The 13,200-nt window shown below is 47.5% G+C and overlaps 2 protein-coding genes across 2 annotated transcripts; both read left to right on the top strand.

Moving 5' to 3' along the window:
* Nucleotides 1-753: 753 nt before the first annotated feature.
* Nucleotides 754-1,212, top strand: LOC149389206 (uncharacterized). The gene has a single exon (XM_089622583.1). It carries the CDS (start codon nucleotides 754-756, stop codon nucleotides 1,210-1,212), a length of 459 nt encoding a protein of 152 aa, XP_089478709.1.
* Nucleotides 1,213-4,168: 2,956 nt separating this feature from the next.
* On the top strand, nucleotides 4,169-10,267 carry LOC149389207 (uncharacterized). The gene is made up of 2 exons (XM_089622584.1): nucleotides 4,169-9,671; nucleotides 9,768-10,267. Exons 1-2 carry the CDS (start codon nucleotides 4,169-4,171, stop codon nucleotides 10,265-10,267), a joined length of 6,003 nt encoding a protein of 2,000 aa, XP_089478710.1.
* The last annotated feature ends 2,933 nt before the right edge of the window (nucleotides 10,268-13,200 follow it).

Below are 13,200 nucleotides of genomic sequence, written 5' to 3' on the forward strand. Positions count from 1 at the left end.
AGCAGACGCTCTAGCTCGAATGGCCTTCAGGGCCGAGGATGAAAACTTGGTAACGTACCCGTCGAAACCATGAAGCACCCGTCAATCAAGAAGGAATAAGTGAACACAATAGAAGATGACGCCGATCATAGATTATCTTCGTGAAGACACCCTCCCCAGCAACCAGGATGAAGCCAAGAAGGTAAAGTATCAAGCGCAAAGATATGTTCTACGAAGAACCACGCTATACAAAAGAGGATTTTCGCAGCCACTCCTCCGATGCTTGGATGATGCGAGGCAAATTACGTCTTGAGAGAAATCCACGAAGGAATCTACGGGAACCATTCTGCGAGACACTCTTTGACACTTAAGACCCTAAAGCAAGGCTACTTCTAGCCCACTCTCAAGAAAGATGCATTCTAACTAGCTAAAAAATGCGACAAATGTCAAAGGTTCTCGCATATCCCAAGACAGCCCTTAGCGCCATTGTGCCTCATCCTTGTTGCTTGCCTGTTCGCAAAGTATGGGGTAGACATAATCGAAAAACTGCCAATGGCGTCAGGTCAGTGAGTCTACGCGATCGTGGCAATAGATTACTTCACGAAGTGGGTGGAAGCAGAACCCCTAGCGAAGATCACCGAAGCCAACACTATTAGTTTTATGTGGCGATCAATCATCTGTCGCCACGGTATTCCCGCCTCCATAATCACCGACAATGGCTACCAGTTCGACAATAAATAAAAAGTCAGGGAGATATGCACATAGTTGAAGATCATGAAGACCTTTTCATCACCTCGTCACCCACAGGAAAACGGCCAAATTGAAGCAGTAAACAAAACAATCAAGGAAACATTGAAAAAGAAGCTAGAACAGAAGAAAGGCGCGTGGGCTGATGAGCTCCCCCTTGTCCTCTGGGCATATCGAACGATGACCCGAACCGCGACGGGTGAGACCTCTTTCTCCCTCAGCTATGGAGTCGAAGCTATTATTCCCGTCGAGATCGGGACTCCGTCTTTCCGAATGGAAACTTTTGACGAGGAAAATAACAACGAGGCATTCCGAATGGAGTTGAATGTAATTGAAGAGAGAAAGGTTGCAACATTCACTCGCATGGCTGCCCAGAAGAGAGTCATCGAGAAACACTACAACTTGAAAGTCAAGGCCCGTTGCTTCACCGAAGGAAGCCTCATCTTACGAAGGGTATTCCAGAACACACAAGTACACGGAGCATGAGTACTTGGGCCAAACTGGGAAGGACCCTACCGAGTCCGGCAAGTAATACGCGACAGGACGTATCGTCTCGAAGAGATGGACAGAACAGAAATCAAGCATCCATGGAATGTGGAGTGCACTCCGCCAGTATTTTCAATAGGCCATAGCACCAAATTACCTACCTTCTTCAAACCGGCAAGTATCACCGCCCGAGTATTTAATTTATTTCGCTATATTTTCTTTCCAAAAGCGGCCACAGAGCCCAAATAATATAATGTCATGAAAAACAAGACAAAAAATTGAAGTTAAATATCGTGGTTGTTTCTCAAAAAAAATAAAAATAGAGAGCTCATGGCGTCGAGACCTCTTGCAAAAAAAATATAGAGAGTTCACGACGTCGAGGCTTCTCTAGAAAAAAAAGAGCTCGCGGCGCCGAAACCTCTAAAAAATATAGAGAGCTCGCGACATCGAGACATCTCACAAAAAAATTAGAGAGCTCGCGGCACCAAGACCTCTCACAAAAAAATTAGAGAGCTCGCGGCGTCGAGACCTCTCAGAAAAAAAGTAGAGAGCTCGCAGCGTCGAGACCTCTCACAAAAAAAATAGAGAGCTCGTGGCGTCGAGATCTCTAAAAAAAAGAGAGCTCGTGGCATCGAGACCTCTCACAAGAAAAAAAGAGCTCGTGGCATCGAGACCTCTCACAGAAAAATAGGAAGCTCGCAGAACCGAGACCTCTCATAAAAATAGAGCTCGCGGCGCCGAGACCTCTCACAAAAAAAATAGAGTGCTCGCATCGTTGAGACCTCTCACAAAAAAATATAGAGAGCTCACAGCGTCGAGGCTTCTCAGAAAAAAAAATATATAGAGAGTTCGCGGCGTCGAGACCTCTCACAATAAAGAATAAGAGAGCTAGCGGAATCGAGACCTCTCACAAAAAAAAATATAGAGAGCTCACGGCGTCGAGGCTTCTCGAAAAAAAAAAAAAAAACTTGCGGCGCCGAGATCTCTCACAAAAGAATAGAGAGTTTGCAGCGTTGAGACCTCTCACAAAAAAATAATAATAATAATAATAGAGAGCTCGCAGCGCGAGACCTCTCTCAAAAAATATATACAAAGCTCACGGCATCGAGGCTTGTCAAAAAAAATATAGAGAGCCGCGGCGTCGAGACCTCTCACAACAAAGAATAAGAGAGCTCACGGAGTCGAGACCTCTCACAAAAACAATATAGAAAGCCTACGGCATCGAGAACCCGGACCAAACTAAAAAAAAGCGCCGACAAGACTACAAAGTTTCGCGCACGACAAGTCGCACGCGAAACTAGGGGTTAATATTATACTGTCATTTTTCTTATGGTAAAAACGACACCTAATTTGCTAAAACATCGTTATAATTGCAAAAACGACGTCACAATGCAAAAATAATAACTCAGTCAAACGGGCCAAAAATATGTTTGACCAAAACCGAGGACCGGTAAAAATGCTTGCAAGCTATTTTATGATGGCATGCGGCCCTGCGACAAGCGTCAAGCGCCAAGCGATAAGCGTCAAGCGTTAAGCGCCAAGAGACAAGCAACAAGCACCAAGCGCCGAGATTAATACCTCATAAATAGCTCACTCACACAAACTAGAAAGCAGGTCATTCTCTCGACTCAGAATCCTCTCTCAATTCAGAATTCTCTCAACTCATAAACAAAGACCGATGATACGACTCGACGAAAAAGAAAAAGAAAAGATTAAAGATCTGATTACCCAACAAAGACAGCGAATAAAAGACGAAGAATCCAACAAAAACAACTAAAAAGGCAACGAGAAGATATTCTCTAATTCGAAGGACTCTCAAGAGGACAACAAGTCATCACAATCCTTTTTGAGAGCCGAGGAAACATGACTCCGACAACACAAGATCGAGACACGTCGTAAGCTCGCACCTCAACACGTGTCCCGCGAATGTTATTCGAGAAATTACATTAACATTTGGCACATGTAACATTTTCAAGATTCAATTTTTTCTGTAAGCTTATCAGGATATGCAAAAAAGGAATTCGATTCTGTTAAGCATGAATGTACAAACTGTATGCAAGAAAAGAGAAATGGACCCCACAAGAATAATAAAAATAAAATCCAAAGCCTTATACTAATGCCAATAGAAAATCCTTTCCGGCAGTGATAGAAAAATATGGCTTTTTTGCCAAAGTCTTTGCTTGCCACGTCATCCGCCCATCCTTTGCTTGCCACGTCATCCGTCCATCCTTTCATTGCTTTGACCAAAGTATTCTAGCCGGATGGAGATCCTACGTGCAAAGGAAAAATCAAAGACTCTTTTGACTTTGCTATCCGCTTGGATAATTTTTCCAACCCACCAGCAAACCCAACAAACACCAAACACAATCACAAATGTCTATAAATACCCAATGCCTTCATTATTTTCGGGAGAATTCTCTGAGACTAAAAAAAAGAACTATAGAAAAAATTATACTCAACAAAATTCATCTCTTGTATACATTTGAGATTAGAATCAAGATTATCTCCACTCATACAAACGTCACCAAGACTAATGTTGAGCGTCGGAGCACGCGCCGAGGGGAAACCCTCCGCGTCCCTCTAGTTCACGTTTTATTTATTTTCTTTTTAGGAATCAAAGACGAAGAACTCATTCCCGACGAAGCATCATTTCCCTCTTTACGATTCTAAGATCCTCTGAAGCTCTTGGAAGTTTTGGGCTTTGTCCTGAGCTCCCTCGAGCCCTTTGGACTCTTGAAAAGTAATTTGGGCCGACCCGAGACTAGGCACGCGACCAACCCAAGCACGCCGCGTGTTCACGAACGTTAAGTCTAAAAAACGGCTTAACATTTTGGCGCTAGAAGGAGGGGATCCCGAGAACAACCACATACGGGCTCTCCACCGGCAAACTCTCTTTCTCCGAGAGGAAAGAGCTTCGACAACAACCAAGGAATTTCCACTACACCAAGAAACCACCATGTCGAACCGTGCGGTCGTCTCCGAAAGTGCCGCCCCCCGACGAACGGAAAGCGTAGCACTCCACACGCGAGCACGAATGCAAGCAAGACATGGACAAGCACAAGGGGCCCCGCCGGCGAGCGCGGGCCCATCAACGAGCGCCACCCCGACGGCCAATCCAAACACCACCGGCATGGCGAACCCCACCGGCCCGGTATTCATCGAGCGAGACGATCGGATGGAACGCCTCGAGAATAGCCTTTTCTTGCTGACGAGTGAGTTCGCCAGAGATAGGGAAGAACGAGCCATGAGGCACCACGCTCGGGCAAGAGACGGGCAAGCACAAGAGGCCTATTCGGGAAGCCATGGACACGAGCAAGGACAAGCCTCCGTTGAAGAACTCCACGATGAAGGTGGCCAAGACGACGTTCCCGATCCGAGCATCCGGGACATCGGCCACAACCACCAAGAGGGGTGGGCAACCGTCCGCGAGCAAAGACAACTACCTCAACGCTCGGAAGCACGTCAGACTGATGGGCAAAGGGACCCGCGCCCACGATCCCGCGCCAACCTTCCTCAAGCCGCTCGCTCCGCGGCGGGAGCAAGAACCGAATCACGAAGATCCGCCTTTGAACGGCTAGGACAAGAAGAAGAGGTCGCCGACAGTGGAGACATGCGGAGGTTCTCACCACCCCGACGCGCAAGGTCGCCAGGACGCCTAGAGCCACACGTGGACTTGAGGCGCCACCTTAATGCCCGGTGGGAGATCCCAAGACACCAGACCGCCCTGGAGGCCCACGAACCACAAGAAATCGTCCCCTCGACTACGGCAACGCCAACGCCGCCTGCGCCGCATGCCACTCAAGCATCGAACGAAAGGGGACGCACTACTCGATTTGCACCCGCCACAACACAAGCCGGGAATGAAGAATTGACCAACGTGGTCAATGTGCTAAGAGAAGAAGTTCGGGAGCTACGAGCATCACAGACTAGGACCCCGCTTGTGAGAAATATGATCGAAGGTGTAGCTTCGCCGTTCTCCGCGAGCGTGCTCGCCGACGATGCCATGGGAAACTTTCGTCCGCCTACCGTGCCACTCTACGATGGGAGCACGGACCCACTCTACCACATCCATCAATACCAGACAAATATGAGAATGACAGGACAGTCGCCATCGACGATGTGTCAGGCATTTTGCCTCACACTCACTGGCACTGCGTTCGAGTGGTTCCAAAGGCTCGAACAAGGATCGATCCAATCGTTCGAAGATCTCCAAGAAAGATTCCTCACTCGTTTCTCCGCCTCACGAGTACGGAGAAAAGAGAAGTCTTATCTCTTGACGATCAAGCAAGGAAGCACCGAGACGCTTCAACGTTACCTCAACCGGTTCATCGAAGAATCGAACAAGGTGGATGACTACGAGGATAGCGACGCCGTCTACGCTTTCATCGATGGCCTGCGTGCTTGTGACCTCTTGACATCGCTAGTAAAGCAACGACCCACCACAATGACAGAGCTCATTTCTCAGGCCACGCAGCACATTTCGGTCGAGGAGTATTACGAAAGCCGACGGATCCGCGAGAGGGGAAGTCGTCGCAGGGACGAGGACGAGGTCGACAATGACCCACGACGAAAGAAAAACCGAAGCACCAATATCGCGGTCTCAAACGTCGGTTCCCCGACGAATCAAAAACCCTTATTGGTCGAGAAGTTCCAGAGAAACATCGACTTTACGCCGCTCAAGACCACGCCGGACAAGATCCTAGCCTTACACGGGGACATGTTTACCGAGCCTCGACCCTTATTGAAGGACCCATCGATGCGAAACAAGAACAAGTATTACGAATTTCACAAAGACCATGGCCACATCACCGCCGAGTGCATCCAACTCAAGAGACAAATCGAAGATCTCATCCAGGATGGCAAGCTAAAGGATTTCGTGATGATGATGATCGCCAATCCGGGCCCCGCTTTGAGGAGACAAGCTTCTCAGAACAACAAGCGACAAGACCGTGGGAAAGGAATCGTCACGAGCGACGGTGATAATAGCGACGCCCGAGGCAACACGACCAACGCCCCGCTCAATATCGTGACCACCATTTTTGGAGGACCCGAAGCGGGAGACACCGTGCACGAGCGAAAAAACTATGCAAGGGCGGCCGCCGGAGAAGGCCCTTCCCATCACATCAATCTTACCCAGAGAAAATGGCCGACGACACAGTACGAGACGATCAACTTCACAGAAGAAGAGGCTCACCGAGTCATGCACCCACACAATGACGCCATTGTTGTCAGAGCACAAGTGGCGAACAATTTAGTGAGGAGGATCCTCATCGATAATGGGAGCTCAGCCGATATTTTGTTCAAAACGGCTCTCAACCGGATGGATCTCGGAGAAATCCACCCGACCCCAGTCAAGACTCCGCTTTTTGGATTCACAGGGGAGCGTGTTGACACGGAAGGCTCCATCAACCTCCCAGTCACATTTGGACAGGATGGGCAAGCCCAAATCACGCGTTTGGTAAACTTCTTGATTGTGGACCGACCTTCCGCCCATAATATAATCATAGGACGACCGACACTCAATAAACTTCGCGCGGTCACCTCGACATACCACCTCCTCATGAAGTTCCCAACGCCGACAGGAGTAGGAGTGATGCGAGGGAATCAGGCCGACGCAAGGATGTGCCACGTCCAAGGATCCCACAGTAAGAAAGACGACGCGATGGTGGGGACCATCCACCAAATCATAGATGATCTTCACAGCAAAATCGGCGAGGCGCGAATGTTCGGAGACTTGGACCCAAGGGAGGAAACTGACACCAAGAAAGTGGAAGCATCGAGCGATCTCGTGCCCATAGTACTCGATGACGCCAAACCCGAACATATTGTTATGATCGGAGCACACTTGTCGGCCGAATTAAAGGGTCAACTCAGAGCATCCCTTCGAGAACACAAGGATGTCTTCGCATGGACGCACGCTGACATGCCGGGAATCGATCCGGAAGTCATCGCCCATCGACTCAACGTGCTCCCCGGAGAGAAAGGAAAAATACAAAAGAGAAGATCGTTCAACCCCGAGAGATACCTCGCAATCAACGATGAAGTCGAGAAATTGATCACCGCCAAATTTGTTCGCGAAGCCAAGTTCCCCAGTTGGGTCTCCAATGTAGTCATGGTGAAGAAATCAAATGGAAAATGGCGAATCTGCATCGACTACACCGACCTAAACAAGGCATGCCCAAAGGATTGTTTCCCCTTACCGAGGATCGACCAACTGGTCGACTCCACCGCCGGACACGAACTCATGAGCTTCATGGACGCATACTCGGGATATAATCAGATAAGAATGTACGAACCGGACGAACTCAAGACTACATTCACCACTGATCGAGGACTATTTTGCTACCACGTAATGCCGTTCGGATTGAAGAACGCCGGAGCCACCTACCAGCGCTTGGTAAACCAAATGTTTGCCAAGAAGATTGGAAAGACGATGGAGGTTTATGTTGACGACATGCTCGTCAAGAGCCTCAAGGCACTGGACCACGTCAAAGACTTGGAGGAGACATTCGCCATCCTCCGAAAGTACAAGATGAAGCTAAACCCGAACAAGTGCGCATTTGGAGTCGAATCGGGAAAATTCTTGGGATTCATCGTCAACCAGCGAGGGATCGAAGCCAATCCAGAAAAGATCCAAGCCCTCCTAGATATGAGATCCCCAGCCAAGGCAAAGGAAGTTCAAAGCCTTACCGGACGCGTGGCCGCGCTTAGTCGATTCATCTCCAAGGCTACCGACCGGTGCCAGCCTTTCTTCCAAGCCATCAAAGGAGGAGCCGACTTCAATTGGACCGACGAGTGCGAAGCCGCATTCCAAGATCTGAAGGCCTACTTTGCCACACCACCACTCTTGGTAAAACCAAAGGATGAGGAAGCCCTTTATATGTACCTCTCCGTGTCCGCGAGGGCGGTAAGCGCGGTACTCGTTCGAGAAGAAGAAAGGATACAATGGCCCGTATACTACGTGAGCAAGGCTCTCCTAGACGCAGAGACGCGATATACAGAGATAGAGAAACTGTGCCTCGCTCTGACGATGGCGGCAAGAAAGCTCCGGCCATATTTTCAAGCACACCAAATCATTGTTAGGACCGAATATCCAATCAAGAAGGCAATGCAGAAGGGAACCTCAACAAGAATGGCCATCTGGTCTCAGGAGTTGGGTGAATATGGAGTGGAATTCCAGCCGAGGCTCGCGATCAAAGGACAAGCTGTCGCTGACTTCATCGCCGAATTCACATACGATGTGAACATATTCCAAGATGAGAAGACTGAAGAAGAAAAAGAGACATCGAAAGATACGGAGGCGGACAAGAAGAGGAAAGCTACCCCCAACGGGCCAATTTGGAGCTTACACGTAGACGGAGCATCCAACACTCGCGGATCGGGAGCCGGAATTGTCTTCATCAACCCAGACGGAGAAAAGCTCAAGTATGCCATCCATTTCCAATTCAAGGCGTCAAACAACGAGGCCGAATACGAAGCTCTCCTAGCCGGATTAGACATAGCTAGGAAACTCGGAGCAGAGAACCTCAAAATACACTGCGACTCGCTCCTTATCGTCAATCAAGTCAAAAGGGAGTACCAAGCAAAAGAAGAGAACATGGCCGCTTACCTGGACGAGGCCAAACTCCGACTCGAGGCAATCTCTTGGTACGAGATTGTCCAAGTCCCCAGAGGCTCAAACGCCGAGGCCGATGCTCTAGCTCAAATGGCCTCTGGCGGTGATGGCGATGAATTGGGAAAGGTACCTGTCGAGACTTTGAAGCTCCCATCCATCAAGAGAGAAGAAGTGAATTTGATCGAAGAAGAACCTCAGCCAAATTGGATGACACCGATCACCGACTACCTTCGCGACAACACGCTCCCAACCGACCAAGCCGAAGCTAAGAGAGTGAAATACCACGCACATAAATATGTCTTGCGAAGGTCTACGCTCTACAAGAGAGGATACTCTCAGCCACTTCTCCGATGTCTTGACGAAGCCGAAGCCGACTATGTCCTAAGAGAAATACACGAAGGAATCTGTGGAAACCACTCCGCAGGTCAATCTTTGACACTGAAAACTCTCAAACAAGGCTACTTTTGGCCCACGATGAAGAAAGACGCATTCGACTTAGCACGGAAATGCGACAAGTGTCAGAGATTTGCGCATGTCCCAAGGCAACCACCCGCCCTGCTATGCCCAATTCTTGTGGCGCGCCCGTTCGCAAAATGGGGAATAGACCTCATCGGCAAACTCCCAATGGCATCGGGTCAACGAGTCTGGGCGATTGTCGCAATCGACTACTTCACAAAGTGGGTAGAAGCGGAACCTCTTGCCACGATCACCGAAGCCAACACAACAAACTTCTTATGGCGATCAATCATATGTCGCCACGGCATCCCTGCCTCGATCGTTACCGACAACGGCACCCAGTTCGACAATGCGAGACTTCGAAAGATATGCGAGCAGCTGAAGATCAGTAAGACTTTCTCATCGCCGCGCCATCCGCAGGCAAACGGCCAAGTCGAGGCCGTGAACAAAACGATCAAGGAGACTCTGAAGAAGAAGCTCAAAGAGAAGAAAGGCGCATGGGCCGATGAGCTCCCTCTCGTCCTCTGGGCCTACCGAACGACAACTCGGACCGCCACCGGAGAAACGCCATTCTCTCTCACTTATGGAGTGGAAGCTGTCATACCCGTTGAAATCGGGGCCCCTTCATTCCGAATGGAAACCTTTGACGAGGAGGGCAACAACGAGGCCCTTCGAATGGAGTTGGACGTAATTGAAGAAAAAAGGGCCGACGCATTCACCCGCATGGCCGCGCAGAAGAGGATCGTCGAGAAACACTACAACTCGAAGGTCAAAGTCCGTCGTTTCACCGAGGGAAGCCTCGTCCTGAGAAAAGTGTTCCAAAACACTCAAGTTCGCGGGGCAGGAGCACTCGGACCAAATTGGGAAGGACCTTATCGTATACGGAAGGTGATACATGACGGTACCTATCACCTCGATGAGATGGACGGTACAGAGATCAGACACCCATGGAACGCTGAGCACCTCCGCCAATATTACCAGTAGGCCATAGCATCAAGATATCTGAAGACTGGCAAACACCACAGCCAGAGTTTACTTTTATTTCATCATTCCAAAAGTGGCCATCGGCCCAATTGTATTTTAAATTTCCAAAAGCGGCCACGCGCCCAAGTAATGAATGAAGCGAGATTTGCGTTTAGTTTGCAATGTTAGCTCCTAAATTTTCATACAATTTAAACAAATTGCATAAAAACATGAGGGGTTAACGGAGTAAGACAAATTACCAGACGTAATAAAAAAAGGGAATAATAAATAAATAAAGAAAAGCTGAACATATATATAATATATACATTTATTATAAACATGCAGGCATAGCAATCATGACGACGGAGGGTTCGCAGTCTTGAGCCTCCAAACGCGCCTCAAAGCGTCCATGGAATCCAAGAAAGTGGGTTTCGCGGTGTCGAAACCCCGAACATATCTCAAAGAATTCTGTGCGGCCCGAGATGAGGGTACTCTTGCCATTTAGTCCCCGACCAACCTCAGAGCGTCCATGGAATCCGAGAAAATGGGTTTCGCGGTGTCGGAACCCCGAACATATCTCAAAGAATTTCGTGCGGCCCGAGATGAGGGTACTCACACCATCGAGTTCCCGATCGACCTTAAAGCTTTTATGGGATTAAAAAAAAAAAAAAAAAAAAAGATTACTCACAGCGCCGAGAAACCAAGCGCAACTCAAGGAATCCCACGAAGTCCGAGATGAGGAAACTTGCACTATTGAGACACTGACCCACCGCAAAGCCTCATCAAAGGGCGCGAGAAAAAGAAAAAAGCGTCCAAAGCCTCGCACAAACTCAAGCGTTTTCATACAACATGCATAAACGCAAAAGATAAAAGAGAAAAATATGTGTGGGAAGAAGAAGGAGCGGAAGCAAAAGAGAAAACAAAAAAAGAAGAGTTTTTTTTTTTACCTGCTTTATTTTTTCCTCTGCTCAGAACTATCCAGTAGACCAACAAAAGTAAAAAAAGCAAAGGCTCTATTCGAAATTCAAGCAAAGTTAAGTGGGGATTCATATCTCAAGGGACACGTCCATTTACTGACACAAAGAAAAAGTAAATTGGCTTTTGGAATCCCACAACAGCCAGCAAAAAAAAAAAAAAAAAAAAAAAAAAAAAAAAAAAAAAGAAGAAGAAAAAGAAAGAAGAAGAAGATAGATATTGATATGCACACACACACGCAATAGACCATGTTACCACACAGTAAAAGAAGAGGCAGAAGGAATTAAACAATGAGAAAACTGTGCAAAAAAAAAAAAAAAAAAAAAAAAAAAAGAAGAAGAATCCTGCACGCGACACGTCACCCGCTGGACTGGGGGGCTGTTAAGCGTGAATGTACAAACTGTATGCAAGAAAAGAGAAATGGACCCCACAAGAATAATAAAAATAAAATCCAAAGCCTTATACTAATGCCAATAGAAAATCCTTTCCGGCAGTGATAGAAAAATATGGCTTTTTTGCCAAAGTCTTTGCTTGCCACGTCATCCGCCCATCCTTTGCTTGCCACGTCATCCGTCCATCCTTTCATTGCTTTGACCAAAGTATTCTAGCCGGATGGAGATCCTACGTGCAAAGGAAAAATCAAAGACTCTTTTGACTTTGCTATCCGCTTGGATAATTTTTCCAACCCACCAGCAAACCCAACAAACACCAAACACAATCACAAATGTCTATAAATACCCCATGCCTTCATTATTTTCGGGAGAATTCTCTGAGACTAAAAAAAAGAACTATAGAAAAAATTATACTCAACAAAATTCATCTCTTGTATACATTTGAGATTAGAATCAAGATTATCTCCACCCATACAAACGTCACCAAGACTAATGTTGAGCGTCGGAGCACGCGCCGAGGGGAAACCATCCGCGTCCCTCTAGTTCACGTTTTATTTATTTTCTTTTTAGGAATCAAAGACGAAGAACTCATTCCCGACGAAGCATCATTTCCCTCTTTACGATTCTAAGATCCTCTGAAGCTCTTGGAAGTTTTGGGCTTTGTCCCGAGCTCCCTCGAGCCCTTTGGACTCTTGAAAAGTAATTTGGGCCGACCCGAGACTAGGCACGCGACCAACCCAAGCACGCCGCGTGTTCACGAACGTTAAGTCTAAAAAACGGCTTAACAGATTCTATACGAAGAATACTCAAACCTGCACCATTGCCGATTTGCATATTGTCTGAGCCATGATATGCTTAGACAATCGAGAGTTGAGTCATGTCGTTTGTGATGTGATGTGTAGCTCCTGAATTAAAAAAAAAACCAATTTGGAACGGAGAAGAGCGGAGCTAATGCTTGGGCTTGAGATTTCTGGTTCGAGTGTTAAGCCAGATTCGTTGTAGCATTCTCAGCCACGTTGTTGTTGCTGAACTAGGGATCAAGTGGCGATTGGAAAATCCTAATGTACCTGTAGAAGCATTTCCATGCCATGTGACTAAGTTTGCCACACACTTGGCATTAGACCTTTTCGGATCCTCAGCCTCGTCCTTAACCTCCTCTTTGGCCTCCGCCTCGAGAATTGTTAGATCCGCGGCCTCCTTGATTCTGATTGTAACTCCCCGGTCCACGACCATTTGATTGATGTTGCACCAAATTCGCTGAGATTTCGATCCTTTTTTAGTTTTTCTCGATGCGTGCTTCATGAGCGCTCAGCCACCCGTGACATCGTGAAGATTGAACGGCTCAGATCGATACGTGATAGGCACGATAAACGAGTTGTATTCGCTTTCGAGACCGACGAGTTTATACAGAGTCAAATCATCATCACTCACAGTTACTCTAATTGCATCAATCAGCCTATGATTTCATCTTTAGCACATAATCATAATCTTTAGATCACCTTGCTTATGTGTTTGGAGTTTGAGTTTATACTGGATTACATTCGCTTTGGACTGTGTTGCGTACAATTATTGTACAACGTTCCAGAT

The sequence above is a fragment of the Urtica dioica genome, chromosome 8 (genome assembly GCF_054948205.1).
Source record: "Urtica dioica subsp. dioica isolate 48M chromosome 8, U.dioica_male_clone48M_v1_H2, whole genome shotgun sequence".
NCBI classification, from domain to species: Eukaryota; Viridiplantae; Streptophyta; class Magnoliopsida; order Rosales; family Urticaceae; genus Urtica; species Urtica dioica.

Bases quoted from the DNA above. Each gene is read 5' to 3' on its own strand.
- LOC149389206 (XM_089622583.1), top strand. From the start codon at position 754: ATGAAGACCTTTTCATCACCTCGTCACCCACAGGAAAACGGCCAAATT.
- LOC149389207 (XM_089622584.1), top strand. From the start codon at position 4,169: ATGTCGAACCGTGCGGTCGTCTCCGAAAGTGCCGCCCCCCGACGAACG. The intron at 9,672-9,767 runs GTAAGACTTTCT...AGAAGCTCAAAG, and splicing joins ATGCGAGCAGCTGAAGATCA to AGAAGAAAGGCGCATGGGCC.